This window comes from Zalophus californianus, chromosome 10, assembly GCF_009762305.2.
Source record: "Zalophus californianus isolate mZalCal1 chromosome 10, mZalCal1.pri.v2, whole genome shotgun sequence".
Lineage (NCBI taxonomy): Eukaryota > Metazoa > Chordata > Mammalia > Carnivora > Otariidae > Zalophus > Zalophus californianus.
In genome coordinates, this window is record NC_045604.1 from 104,559,083 (window position 1) to 104,573,984 (window position 14,902).

The 14,902-nt window shown below is 51.1% G+C and overlaps 1 protein-coding gene across 2 annotated transcripts in view; it reads right to left on the reverse strand.

Annotated features, from left to right (window-relative positions):
* The window catches only part of HIP1 (huntingtin interacting protein 1), a 149,351-nt gene that overhangs the window by 9,739 nt on the left and 124,710 nt on the right, over nt 1-14,902 (reverse strand). For both annotated transcript variants that reach the window (XM_027611308.2, XM_027611309.2), the window contains exons 10-25: nt 14,262-14,337; nt 14,008-14,148; nt 13,559-13,656; nt 13,126-13,198; nt 12,246-12,429; nt 11,633-11,721; nt 10,947-11,063; nt 9,239-9,340; nt 8,869-9,012; nt 8,596-8,731; nt 6,781-6,867; nt 6,480-6,587; nt 6,263-6,396; nt 2,063-2,173; nt 1,220-1,278; nt 770-863 (exon numbers count right to left, since the gene is read on the reverse strand). In XM_027611308.2, coding sequence (XP_027467109.1) covers nt 770-863; nt 1,220-1,278; nt 2,063-2,173; nt 6,263-6,396; nt 6,480-6,587; nt 6,781-6,867; nt 8,596-8,731; nt 8,869-9,012; nt 9,239-9,340; nt 10,947-11,063; nt 11,633-11,721; nt 12,246-12,429; nt 13,126-13,198; nt 13,559-13,656; nt 14,008-14,148; nt 14,262-14,337 — 1,753 coding nt within the window. The remainder of the gene's footprint in view (nt 1-769; nt 864-1,219; nt 1,279-2,062; nt 2,174-6,262; nt 6,397-6,479; nt 6,588-6,780; nt 6,868-8,595; nt 8,732-8,868; nt 9,013-9,238; nt 9,341-10,946; nt 11,064-11,632; nt 11,722-12,245; nt 12,430-13,125; nt 13,199-13,558; nt 13,657-14,007; nt 14,149-14,261; nt 14,338-14,902) is intronic.

Here is a 14,902-nt window from a genome sequence, read left to right on the forward strand (position 1 = left end):
CAGTGAATAATTGAAGCAGATTATTTCTCCTTGGAGTTTTAAAATGCTTTCATGCTTTGGAAGTGTCTGATAGTCTTGGAAGCCACAGGTGCTCCTTGCTCGGTCTCTCTCTCTATTTTGGGGATAGAAAACACCCCCTCTTGGACTGATAAAAAGCACTACCACTAAAGCAGATATGGCTGCCTTCTTTGAAGGATAGTGTTCAGGTCCGGAATCCCTCCCTGGGCCTCTGTCCCCTAAGCTACAGCTGCACACAGGGTGTAAGAAGGAAACACGCCAGCAGAGGAGGGAGAAAGCCCAGTGAACACGTCGACCAGAGACCGGGGCAGAGTCTGTCTGTGAATAACCATCAGCTGACTCTGCCACGGGAAGGAGACATGGCTGCACTCACTAGGAAAGGTCAGCAACCAGGCCGGCCCTTCTGATTTGCCCAGTTTTCAAAAGCCCTCCCTTCCTCCTCTGAGGGCCCAGGCTTGCAAAGCACACGGGGTTTCCAGAGCAGGTTCCAATGATGTTGCCTGGGTTAATGACCCTGCAGCTGGAGGCTGAGGCTGACTGCCCTCTGGGGACCTGGGAGCACCCCAGCTTCTTCCCATGGGCATCTGTGCCAGGCCATGAGAAGCAGCCGCATCCTCAGATGCACACCCGGGACAAGATGGCAGCATCCGTGGATTTTGCTGAACGTGGATGAGCGTCTTGAGTGAACATAGCCTCTCGGTGAACTGGGAGTCTGTGAATGACCTGTCCAGGGGTCCTCACCCACGCTTACCCGGCCACTCTCCACTATCTCTCTCTGGAGGTCCTTCGAGGCCACGATCAGGACCTGAATCGCTTGCATTAGGCTTGTACAGGAACCGAGGATCCTAGGAGGAAAAAAAAAAAAGTGAGGGACACAGAAGAGAGATCAAGAACAATGAAGGAGTCTGTTCTCTTTTTCAGGCCTAAATACAGGCAAACTTGGGATAGGAAAGGTGGGGGGAATACACCTTCATGGAAAGGCACACGAGTAGTGAGACTTGACTGGGGACAGTTACGTGATGATTCTCGGGGTTTCTCTTCCCCTAAAATGCAACTGCAATATTATCATCAAGAACACCACTGTCGACAACTACACAGACTCAGTCGTTGCCCATGACTGCTACTGTTCTAATTAGTATAATCCACTGCAGGAGAGACTCATCTGATCACCTTTAGGTGGCCCCACATGGCTCGGACTGACCTTTCGTTAACCTCCAACTGGACTCCTGTGTCTCCAGCTCGGGATTTGCTGAGCATCTCCTGTTAAAAAGAAGCAGGGTTTCTCAATACATGGTGGGTACTGAGTGCTCACTGGCATCCCGAGACACCTTGTGTCCAACATCCTATGGCAGCTGAGAAACCCAAATCCGGAAGGGCCCATCCATGTCCTGGTGAGTCGGGAAAAGAATCAAGACTTCCGATCTCTTCAGTGGGAAGCGGCCCCAGCTGGCTGGCTCTACCGTCTGTGAGTGTCCATCCCAGGCTGACGTGTGCACAGAATTCTGGGAGCTATGGCACCCTGCCAACGGGGGGCAGCTGCTCCCAGGTCCCAGCAGCAGGTACTCGCCCCGAGGCAGGCAGCCTGAGTCTTCCACCAAAGGCGTGCTATGGGACCTTTCCAATGCCGCCCACTCAGCTTTTCCCTGGGACAATCATGTCTGCTGATTTCACGGGTGCCTGCCGCTAAGAGAAATGTGCATTATCTCCTTTAACTCTTACAACACCCCTCCGAGGCAAGTACTATTACCACTGCCCCATCATGCAGAAACGGGACCTTAGTGAGGTTCGTGGAACGACCTATTCCAAGGGACACGACTAGCAAGTGGTCAGCCTGGAAGTATGACGCAGGATGAACTGACACCAAAGTAGGTGAGGGGCTGCTCATTTTCTATCCCTCAGGGATCCTGGGGAGTTTGGGTTTTGGTTGGGCTCATAAGGGGCCTCGGTAGCCTTCATGAACAATTCAGAGACATCCAATGGGCAATGTCACCACGGGGAAGCTGCAAGAGCCTCGCTTTAGGAGACGTGCCAGATGCTTCCATACCTCGATTCTGGCTGTAGCAGTTTTGATGGCCGCTGACGTGGCAGCCATCTCTTTGTCCACCAGGTCCCCCAGTTCCTCCTGTTTGATGTCCAGGCCTCTGGGCAGGAGCTCCTGGGAATAGCATCACAAAGGCTGCGATGACCCTTTGACCTCCTCCTCTCTGTTCTCCCGTGGCAGAAAGCAAGGGGGAAGGGCCCTGCCACGTAACACGCTTCTGGAACCCACGGAGGGGCCTCCTGTGCAGGCCTCGTCTGGAACTTGCTACTGCGTGAACCCCAGAACCTCACACTCCACCCCCCTCCTTCTAGAAAGCCATCCCTGCCTAAACCCACAGTGCCATTCAGTTGCAGCTGCTTGGACCCTGACCTCACAGTTGCATGGTACATTGTATTTGTGGCTTGGGAGGTATTTTATTTTAAGATTCATTTATTTATTTGAGAGAGACAAAGAGCAAGAGTGGGAGGGGCAGGGGGAGAGGGAGAGAGAATCTCAAGCAGACTCCACGGCTGGACACGAGCCTGATGCAGGGCTTGATCTCATGACCCTGAGATCATGACCTGAGCCGAAACCAAGAGTCGGACGCTCCACCGACTACCACCCAGGCGCCAGTTGGGAGGTATTTTAAAAACATCTTCAAATATCGGTTATGCCTTCCAACCAGACACTCTGCCTCTTATTGGACTTTGCATCCACAGCAATCAAATGAGGCAGTTGCTAATCCTGTTCTACACATGGGAAGCCAAGGCTCCGAGAGGTCAAATGTCTTGACCCCAGTCACACTGCTAATGAATGGCAGAGAGCAGGGATTTGAACTTGGAGCTGATGGCAAAGCCTGTGAATTGTGAAAATATTATGTGTTATACCTATGAGAGTACAAAACAGATATGAATGGTTTAAAGAATAAGAACAATGGCCCACGTATCTACCACCCAACTTGAGGACTAGCCTAAGAAACCTTATCAGTACCTTTGAAATCTCCTTTGTATTCTGCCCTAATTACAGCTCCACCCTCCCTGCTTCCCACCTCAAGATAAACACAGAATTCAGGAGAATGCTTACTTTTTTTAAAAACTCCCTATGAAGGCATCCTTAAAACAGTATAATGTTAAGTGCATATGTTTTGATCTTTATTTATTTCTTTTAAAGGCTTTATTTATTTAATAGAGAGTCTTAAGCAGACTCCACACTGAGTGTGGAACCTGACTTGGGGCTCAAACTCATGACCCTGAGATCATGACCTGAGCTGAAACCAAGAGTTGGATGCTAATTAACCCACTGAGCCACCCAGGTGCCCCTGATTTTTATTTAAAAGGAATCCTACTGTATGCATTTTCCTATGACTTGCTTGTTCACTCAGCAGTCCGTGTGTGAGAATTGTCCTATAATGTGGTAATTCTATCCCAAGGCAAACACCCTAGAGAAACTCTTACGTCGGGAGATATGTACCAGAGTGATCATGTAGCACATTCATGACAGCCCCGAACTGGAAAGAACCCAAACGTCCATCAACAATAGATATATAGCTATATAACAAATATGTAAATAAATATAAACAGATACATAATAGATGTATAACTTGAGCTACAGTCACACGACGGACTACTACAGAGCAGTGAAAGTGACCATATCTGCGTGGATGAACCTCACATACAGAATGCTGGAAAAAGCACGGTGTAGAAGGAAGTCTGTAACACATAGAACTAAAAATGTTACTTAGGGGGAAAAGGACATAGTTTTTCTATTATCTTCACCTGGAACCTTGATTAAACATTCTACATATAATTTCTACACTCCAGCTTCTAAAATCTGTGCCACATTCTATGGTAATTCCCTCAGTTCTATCATCCAGTTCACTGATTCTTTCTTCAGCTCTGTTTTAACTTGCCGTTGGATCTCTAAACTAAGTTATGACTTTCAATGATTATATTTTCCATTTCTAGAAGTTTGGTGGTGGTTTTTCAAATATATCTGGTTACTTTTGAAAGTATCTTATTCCCTTGCCACACTTTTTAATAGCTTTTAAAAAGTTCTTTAACGTATTGGACACATTTATGGTGAATGTGTGTGCCTTGGGACTTTATCTGTGAAAGTTCCTTGGGGTTTAGAGTCAAAGTATACCTCTTCAGAGACCATTTGGATCTGCCTCTGCCAGGTACCTGGGGCCCTAATGACCTGATTACTTTAATTTTCTGTTTGGGTTTTTTTTTTTTCAGGCCACAGAGGTAGTAGATTCGGACCCAGAAGCCACAGATAGGTGGCTTGTACTTAGAAATTCCCTAGGCAGCCGTGTTGCCTCCTTTCCCCCACTACAACCAAGGTTGAGACCAGATCTCTCCAGTAGAGTAGGCTTTTCCCCTGTTCACTTGGGGTGTGATCTTTTGAAGTTCTGTTTTGGGGAGGAAGTCTCTGCATTCCAAACTTTGACCCTACTTGGGCCTAGGTTTTGTTTCTTACTCTCCCCTGTATATGTGGCCCACTAAAATCCAAGCTCTAGGCCAAGAGATGAACAAACACTGGCTCCTGCATCCTTTTGGTTTCTGATTCTGAGAATTTCCTTAGTTTTCCGCCAGTTCAGACTCAATTAACATTTCCCCCCCAAATTTTATTTAGCATATTCCACATCCTGTCCTAGGAAGAGTTCTAAACATCTGGTCAGTCCTACCGCCAGAAAGGAAACCTGCCCAGGATCTTCCTCTCACACTTTGCTTTTTAAAATTAATTTGATTCTTGGGGCGCCTGGGTGAATCAGTCATTAAGCGTCTGCCTTCAGCTCAGGTCACGATCCCAGGGTCCTGGGATCGAGCCCCGCATCGGGCTCCCTGCTCGGCGGAGAGCCTGCTTCTCCCTCTCCCGCTCCCCCTGCTTGTGTTCCCTCTCTCGCTGTGTCTCTCTCTGTCAAATAAATAAATAAATAAAATATTTAAAAAAAATAAAATTAATTTGATTCCTATTTCCTCACCTAATGGTGTCCTACACATGTGCGTCCTGGGAAGCAGTTCTGCATGGCCCTGGAGAAGGTGCTCTATCTCCAGCAAAAGGCAGACTGTGGTAAGGCTGCCTAGGCCGCCATCAGCAATTTAATAACACTAAAATACCACTGGGATCACGTCATTCTATTGAAAGAAAGGCCAGCAATTCACCATTATCCATAGCTTTCCTTACCCAGACACACTTCCCTACCTCGTTGCTCACTTCTCCCCACTATGAACCTCCCTATCCATCTGATCTTTGTAACTGCTTTGCTTTCTCCATATGTATATTCCATTAAATAAACATTCGCTGGGTGTTAGCCACCTGGCAGACAGCATGCCAGGGACCAAGGGGACGACGTGAAGATGGTACGCGCTCTATCTTTAAGGACTCATAGGGGAAAGAGACAGGTAGGCAGGTACACTGCAGCGCTAGCCACCAACCCTGCAAGGTGCAGGCGGGGGGTGGGAGGGACCCAGGAAGGTGAATAAGGGCCAGACTGTGACAGTCCTTGAGTATCACATTACATAATTCGATTTTTGTTATCAACTGAGGAATCACAATCAGATCTCTGTTTTTGGAAGAGATTTGAGGAAAAAGAGGCCAGAGGCAGAAAAACTAATCAGAAGGCTGTTATAAGAGTTCAGATGAGGGATGATGAAAATCTGAACTCCGGCCCCGATCTCTTCATTCCCTGGACTTAATATTATGACCCATTTTTGGAATCAAGTAAATGCCTTGTACTGAACTCTTAAAATAGAGCTGATTACCGCTCTCATCCTACTGTATAGAAATGGGTGATTTCCTTATTTTCCTTTCCCATAGAGACCATGTCTTATTTGTCTCTGTACATCTAATACATTCCCCACTATGTACAACATACTCACTGCATCTTTATTAAATCAATAAATATGCTGTTATCGCCATGTTAGGTGTTAACCTGTTCAACCAGATACAAATCCCGGAAAACAGGGAAACTATGCTTATTCTTCTTTGATACTGCTTAGCACAGTGACGAACACACAGTAGGTTCTCAATGCACAGCCAACGCATGAGATATAACCGGAAAGTCGTTCAGGGTCAGATTTTTCAGCGCCAACTCTCACTTTCTTGAGTCAAATGGAAAGCGCAGAAAGAACGGGCTTAGGACATCACTGAGTCCCTGGCAGATCACCGGCACTCACCCCCAAGAACCTCTATAACTGTCCCCTGTAGCAACACGGCTCCTACCTCGGCAATGGCAGAGATCCTGTTGAGGCAGCTCTTCACGGCCGTGCCGTCATTCTCCTGCATTCCTTCCTCCTCCAGGAAAGCCAGGTAGAGGAGGGTTTCCTTGCCAAACTGCTTGCAGGCCTCAGTCAGCGCTGGAGATGCAGGACAACCAAGACTTTTGAAGGCCCTCTGCTCTCCCTGCTTTCCAGCCCGGGCCCCCAGCCCCGGTACTCACAGTCGGCAGGTTCCGGCGGGGCTCGAAGGCAGGTGGTGCTCACGTAAGCCATGGTGTCACTGGTCAAGTGGGCAAGGAGGGTGACCGAGTGGAGGAGCCCACTGATATCTGCCAGGAGTTTAAAGGGGGTTGCTCAGGGCCGTTGAGGGGTAGGGTTACCTCCCTACCTCCTTCCCTGCTTTGCAAGTTATATACACCCTTTCTTGGTGCAGAGGAACCTGTTGCTACTTCCATACGCAAGCATTTCTGAACTCGGTCCAGCCGTCACTCAGGGACAGACCCTATCCTGTACCTTTCTTACCTTCTGGGCGGGCCAGATAGCAGCTCCAGCTTTTTTCCAGTTGCTCGAGGCAGCTGGAAACAGACTTGACCTTGGAGAGAAGGTGATCTGTGGTGGAGGGAGACAGGGCAAAGTCAGAGGCGGAGTTGTCAGACTCGCTTGCTCCCCTTGAGGGTAAGGCACGTGACGGATGCGCCTACCTCGTGAGTGGCCTCAGCCCTGCAGGAGCCGCCCTAAGATGGGAGGGTGGAGGCAAGAGGATTCACTGCGCTTGTGCAGGACCCTCTCACTGCAACCTCAAAAGCTGTGCTTCTGGGCCCATCTGGTCCCTTAGCCGAGAGCCAGGGCAACCACATCAGCAGCCTAGAGTGAGCCTCTCCCTTCTCAGGACTGCCTGCCCAAATAAAGCCAGGCCTTCCTGCTATGTCTTTCAAGGACCTCGGACTCTCATTAGTCTTGAGCCCAAACCCTTGGCTCTGTCAGGCTAATCTGTGCTCATGCTGTGCACACAACACAAAACAGCCATTCCCACTCTGTGCCTCTGGGCACAGGTCCGTGAAGATTGTCACACAGGAGTTAAAGTATGGGGGCCTCATGTCACTGCATAGGGGTGGCTCCTGGCTCCATCACTAGTGGCTACGATCGCAGGCCATGCACACCTGCTTCCTCATGTGAAAACAGAGCAACAGGACCACCTCACGGCACCATAGTGACGATTCACTGGGCCCGAGGCGTGTGGAGCACTTGGAACGGTGGTTGGCACACGGTGCGCACTTGGTAACATCAGCTGTTTGTGTTATTTAACCCCCCGCTTCTTCCCCTCCAGCGGCCCCTGTCTGTCCTTTTCCTTCAAAGCCCAGCTCATAAAGTCTCTCCTCAGAATCTGCCCACGGCTGCCCCACTTCCTGGCATTCCCTCAGTAAACTGGGAACTCAGTGTGCTCCTTCCTCCTTACAGATGGGTTCCCTGCTGAATAAGATAGAACAGCCCTTGCTGTAGACGTCACCAAATGGAGACATTTCTTTTTTTTTTTTTTGCCCCCAAAGATTATTTGAGGGAGAGAGTGTGCACGTGTGCAAGCAGGGGGAGGGGCAGAGGAAGTGGGGCGAGAGAAACCCTCAAGCAGACTCCCTGCTGAGCACGGAGCCTGACATGGGGTTCAATCTCAGGACCCTGAGATCATGACCTGAGCCGAAATCAAGAGTCGGACGCTCAACCGATTGAGCCACCCAGGTGCCCCGTAGACATTACTATTTGATAATCAAAGTCAACTCTCGGTTGTTTCCTGCCATCTGCCTTGTCCTCAGTGGGCCCTCTGGTAGCTACACCCAGGACTTTACCAGTGCCCTGGGCCTGGGTGCTCTGCCACCTCTGAGGCCCCTCCTCTCATCCACAGGGCTTCTCTGGCTCCGACCGCTGCCCCACCCGCATGCCCTTAGGACTCTGGAACATGCAGAGTGGGCCTTGTTCATGCCTGGGACTGCACGGGTATTCTCAGTGTTCCTGCCCTCCGTGTGGGCCTGAAGCTTCTAAGCAACCATCTCTTCATTCAGGCCACATTCTTCTGTCCAGAGACACACAGGGCCGTCTGCTCCTCCTCCCCCTCGTGCTTGGACTTGAGCAGTGGTATCACACCTGGGCGCTTTAGAAAGTTCTACCGCCCGGGCTCTGGGCTGCAGAGCTTCCGGCTGAACTGATCTTAGGGTGGGGCCTGGGCATCGCCATGTGACTCTGACTTGCAGCAGGCGGAGGACCCGTGAGCTCAGTGTCACATGGGATTCAACGTCACCACTGACCACTGAATTTGCACGTGCGGGCAGGCAGGGGGGAGGGTACCTGCAGAGCCAGCACAGCTGATCAGAGTGGGCTCCTCGAGCTGCCGCAGGGCCTCCTGGACCACCTGCTCCGCAGCCTTCCTTGACTCCGCCAGCAGCATTTTCCGTTGGTCTTTGGCGAGCTGGCACACTGATTCCTAGAAATGGTCCAGGGAGGTGAGGATTGGACATAGACCCCATCAGGAGCCTTCGAGCAGCATCCACCTTGACACAGTGGGGAGTCCTGGCATCTTAACTCAAGCTACTGCTAATGAGGCGGACATCCGTTACTTGCCTTTGCGCTGGACAGTTCCCGCTGGGTGTGTTCGAGCTGTTCCTGAAGAGCGGATAATTCTTCCTCCCGACGAGCCACGGCATGCGCCAAGCTGCTCCGCTCCTTCTCTAGCTCAGCGATCTGGCCGGCCCACTTGGCCTCTGACTGCAATGTCGGCCGAGTTAAAGAGGGAGATTTAAACGGTCCACTTCCCAGGAGTCCAGACCCACCAGAAGGCCACACAGAACAGGAGGCGCCACCTTCGTTCCCCCAAGCACACACTGAGCACGGATGGGACCAGCTTGGTCAGCTGCTGTGTGGGGCTGGACGCTGGGTGACAGCAGTCCCAAAGCCAGACGGGGAAAAAATGCAGAAGGGAGGTGATGCTCACCTGGGCAGAAGTTTCCAGGCTGCCTTGGACAATCTGGAGTTCCTGTTTGCTGGTGGCAAGTTCTTGCTTCAAGCTCTCTAGTACTTCCGTCTGTTCTTGAGTCTGAAAGAGACGAAAAACAGGAGCACTCTGACCTGGGTGGTGGTTGCAAGGGATAAACACATATAAAAACCCCCAAGCTACTGGGGCGCCTGGCTGGCTCAGTCAGCATGTAACTCTTGATCTCGGGGTCACGAGTTCCAGCCCCATGTTGGCTGTAGAGATTATTTAAAAATAAAATCTTAAAGAAAAAAGCCCCTAAGTTATCAATGGGAGATTTGTGTACTCTCTTGTATGCAAGTTTGGATGAACCCAACAAAAAGTGGGTGGGAGGAGGGCACCTGGGTGGCTCAGTTGGTTAAGCGACTGCCTTCGGTTCAGGTCATGATCCTGGAGTCCCGGGATCGAGTCCCGCATCGGGCTCCTTGCTCGGGGGGAGTCTGCTTCTCCCTCTGACCTTCCCCCCCTCTCGTGTACTCTCTCTCTCATTCTCTCTCTCAAATAAATAAATAAAATTTAAAAATAAAATAAAATAAAAAAATAAAAATCTCTTAAAAAAAAAAAAAAAGTGGGTGGAAGGAGGTGATAGCCCAGAGTGTTCCAGAAAGTTTTCTTCTGGTTAAGCGGGGAAGTCGAAGGGAGAATTTTTAGGGACATTTCCTAAATATCATGCTTCAGCTTATAGTACTGATAATAGTAGAACTAAATCTTTTTTCTTATAGATAGAAAGTGTTTTTTTATTTTTTAAATTGAAGTATAACAGATGCAGAACTGGTCTTTAATTCGGACATCTCAACACCTGGTATGATGCTGAATCTAACCATCTTGAAACAACTCTTTTTTTGATTCCTTTCATAAGTGCTATTGTTCAAAGAGCAGGTTGCAACCCATTAGAATTCACAGCTAACATTAAAAAAAAAAACAACGAAATAAACAGGGGCGCCTGGGTGGTGCCAAGTTGGTTGAGCATCCGACTCTTGGTTTCAGCCCAAGTTGTGATCTCAGGGTTGTGAGATCGAGCCCTGCATCGGGCTCCGTGCTCAGCGCGGAGTTTGCTTAACCCTCTCCTTCCCTTTGCCCCTCCCCCAACCTCTGTAAAATTAAATCTTTAAAAAAATAAAAAATAAAAAATAAAAAATGAAATAAACAGAGCAAAAACAATCCAAATGCATCCACAGAGTAAGGATGAATATTGCTTTGTGAAACTTTTACTTCCATTAAATAGACCATATTTCCTACTCTGAGTCACAGAAAAGCATGACTGTTAAGTGTAAGGCATTCAATTTTCTCTATCTGACACGTCTTACTGCCACAGGACCTGCCTGCCAATCCCACCCCAACTCATGGGTGTTCTCCCGACCACAAGTCCTCATAAATGTTCATGTCTCTCTCTGATATCCGGGTGCTTTTATTTCCCTCAACCGTCCCAGACTCGCCCTTGGCAAGCCTTTGCTGATGCACCTACTCAGCCGAAGCCCCTTTATCACGCCATGCCTCTAACCCCTTGTGCGTCAGTCACCCTGTCCCGTGCTCACACCTCTTGTAGCGTGCTCACAGGGCTCTAACCCACGGGGCTGCCTGTTGCAGCAAAAGACAAGGTCTTTCCACCCGCCTCCAGCTCAGGCAGAACCCCTCCCTCATTTCCCCTGCACTTTTCCTTTCCCCTCACCTTCCGCTGAGCCTGGTCACTTATTCGCTGGAAGGAGTCCTCCAGCTCTTTTTTCTCTCGTTCCAAATCCACCTGGGCTTGCCTGGCCATGGACACCTGTTTGGTCACCTCTGCATTCTGTAGGGGAAGAACAGTGTCTTGAACTGGCTTATCTCAGGCTTAACAGCTTGGGGACAACATCTCCTTCTAGAATGACTGACAATATTCAGACAGCTGGACACAGAAATCACTTTTCTACCCAGAGAGAAGCCAGAATAGAGATGTCATCTTCAGATACTCGACGCTCAAGAATTTAAAAGAACGGGGGCAACTGAGTGGCTCAGTCGGTTAAGCATCCGAGTCTTGATTTTGGCTCAGGTCATGATCTCGGGGTCATGAGATTGAGCCTTATGTCAGGCTCTGCGCTGGGCGTGGAGCCTGCTTGGGATTTTCTCTCTCCCTCTGACCCTTCCCCCCGACCCCGCTCGATATCTCTCTAAAAATAAATGAATAAATAAAATAAAAGAATAATAAAGACGGGGGATAATCCAATCAGGGCTGACATCAAAAGTCAAGACATGGAAGGCCAGCGAGCCTGAAAAGCAGTGGTTTTCATGAAATGATGGTGACGCACTCAGAACTGGTGGGGACAATGGAGCGGCGGTGTCCCCTGCGTTGTGGGGACGGCACACGGTGCAGGGTCCTACCTTCCGCAGCAGGTCAGCGTGGCTCTGCACCAGCTCACTGTACTTTTCCTTCAGCTTGCTGTACCGCTGTTCATTGGCTTGGGCTCTCCCTGTATTGTCAAGAGCCAAGGTGAGCAGTCTACCCCTGCTGGGACCCTGTGCCTTCCTCCCATAAGTCAGAATCCCTAGAACAGCCTTCTTTCTTTTCACAAATGCAAGCACCTTCTTCGCCCTCAAAAATCCTACTGAAATAAACTCCTCTGGGCAGTTGTCTTTAGAAAAAGAATCCACCAGATTCAGATCACCGCACTGATTCGTGCCTCCTGGGCATGCATACATGTGGCATTGGCTTCACTGGTGTTTCTGGCTTTAGGCTATCTCTCCTTTGGACACCCTGTCGCCCAGGCAGACACCCCACTGTCACCTCCTGGTTGCCGTCCCCGCATTCTGAGTCTGCGGGGCTCTCCACTGGCTGGGCTCCCACCCACCCCTCGGACTGGCGACACGAAGGTCCTTCCTGGTGGCTCTTCTGGACAGAAGCATGGCTGGGGCTCTGCCACCCAGCCCCATCATTCCCCCTGAGCCTTGTTTGACTCTGCGGGCCCTGCCTTCAGCCCCAGCCTAACGGACTCACTTTCTATCTCGGTCAGGCTCCGCTGGGCCTTCTCCGTGTCTTCGCGCTTCTTCTTGAGCTCGTCCAGCTCGGCCCGGAGGAACTCGCTGTCATCAGCCGCCTGCTGCCGCAGATGTCGCTGCTCCGCAAGCTCAGCCTCCAGCTCGCTGACCCGGCCCTTCAGCTGCAGCATGGCCCGCTGGCTCTGTGGGACGGGCTCAGCCAATGAGCCCCAGCGCTGGGCCGCGGGGCTGCGCTGCGCAGAAAAAGCGGGTCCTCCCGGGTTTCCAGTACCGATCCAATGAATACCCATGTTTGCCTAACAACCACCCCCAACCCAGGGCCTCATGAGAGTTGAGGCTTCTGGTCATTATAAGCCACTGGCCGACAACGGTGTGACTGCTGACGGAGGACTCTGGTCTCGTTGGAGTGGCCTGGGAGCAGTCCTGGACGAGCGGGCACGAGGGAGGAGGGGATGTTTGCCTGCCCCCGTGAGTGAAGCCCGACCAGCCGTGGGCCTGGGGGGCAGTCCTATTTACCGCCCCAGACCCTGCAAACAGCCATGAGAGTTACAAATCAGACCTTCCAATCGCCACGGGACAACAGGTCTTCCTCATTATTGGCTTCACAGCCAGCCAGCGGTCATGGTTAACTCCAAGAACCAAAGGGAGACAGGGCTTGGCTCAGAAGTCATTCTCAAGGTAGGAATGACAGAAATGCAGCACCACCAAGACCACGGAAGGACCAGGGCCTTCTGGCTTTGGAGTTTCTACTAATGAGCGCCGCCCCCCCCCCCCAGCCATCCTCCTTAAAATGTGGTCCGACAAGTGTCTCTGCGAAGCAAATTTAATATGAACATGCCACGGCGAAGCCCAGAACTGGATCAGAGCCCGACTCATACCTCAGTCTTCATGTTCTCCAGCTGTGCCTTCAGCTCACTGACTTCTCTGTATAGTTGACCAATTAAGTGATCCCTGGGAGCAGAAAGAGAACAAGTTTGCTTCCCCTGTGCTTCCATCCCTTTCCTTCTAAATGCGAGCTGGGCGAGCAGGGGAGGAAGTTAAAAGCTGGTGTTAATTTGGGAAAGTTCTCTGAAATTCCATACATTATATGTTAAGACCCTCCGTGTCACTGGATCCGAATCTAACACCCATGGGTTATTTCAACCTCATCTGATCCCCCTCTGGGATTCCAGGGGCCGATATTTGAGGGTTGAGTCACTTCTCCGAGGGGCCCAAGTGTCACTGAGCATCCCGCCCCGGTTGGGGGTGGCCAGCCAGACCCCTGCTTCACGTAGCTTCTGCACCACCTGCCCGCTCCCAGCCTGGACTCACTTCTCATCCTTGTTCACGCCGTTCTGACTGTTGAAATTGAAGGGGTCGCTGCTGAACGAGCTGCCAAAGATGTCATCAAACTTGTTGTCGAATAAATTCTGTGGTGACCAAAAAGGAGCGAGGACAAAGTTAGAGATCCAGAGACTTCTGTCCGGGGGTCAGAGGGGTGAGACGTTAAAAAAAAAAAAAAAAAAAAGAAAAAAAAAGGGATCCTTTCTTAACTGGGTTCAAGTCCATCTGTGGTCCCTCCTAGAGACCGCAGGGCAGGGGCCTCAGTCTAGCTTAGCGCTTGGGTTAGAAGTCGGTCCAGCTTGGCGACGGCCAAAGGGTCTTCTTGGTCAGAGCCTCTCCCCTGCCCCTATGGGGCAGCGCGAAGGGCCGCGCGCGGGGCTCGCCCCCTGCTGTCACCCTGACCCTAACCCTCGGGTTCCAGTGGAGGTGCTCCTCACCTGCTGGGAGGCATCCATGTCCACAAGGTCATCCTTCTCCAAGACGGGCTCGCTGTCCGGGGACGAGGCCTCTGCCGGGATGACCACAACAGGGCTGATGTGTTCTGACAGCGCAGAGGCCCGCAGGAAGTTGGGTGGGTTCTGAGGAGGGAAGACACCCCCCCAAACCGTGTCACCCACCAGGCCTGCCCGTCTCTGGGATCTGAGAGCACCAAGGACCTGGTGGCTCCCATGGCGGGGCTGGGCGCACGTACCTCTGGCAGCTGAGGGATCTGAATGAGCCGCTTGAAGTACTGGAGGTTGCTGGAGCGGTAGAACAGATCTTTCAACCTGGGGGTGGAGAAGGGCCTGAGAGGTGCTGGGCACCTCCCCGGCCCTGGGTCGGGGACAGTGCAGCCCCCCAGCTGTCCTGCCGCCCGCCCAGCCCAGAGGCGCGGGCTATCAAGGAAATGACCTCCACGGCACTGGGATTCGATTATGACGCTGCAAGGGGAGGTTATCTGGAGCCTGTCCTCACTTATGTGGTGGTAAGGAAAGAGAGATTCAAAGGACAGAGTCCTCTGGAAGAGTGGGTCACCCCAAAACAAATTTCTGCATCGCGGTGGAATTTATGCTGTTGCCTGGCAGATGTCTTCCCAGGAACATGTGGCTTAGAATAACATGAAAATAAATGTACTCTCTCTGAGGATACGTAACCTAACCACAGGCATGGGGAAGGAAACGTCATTACTAAGGGAGATCCCTTTGTTTTGGAGCTCTGTGTTATCTCCCCAGTTGGCCTAGAAGCATCTAGAGGGCGGAGACTGGGCCCTGCTGAGCCGGGCCTGCCACGGTACCGCGCACAGAGGAACTAACTCATCAAGACTTGACTGGAGAAAAGCAGCCTGTTTATACT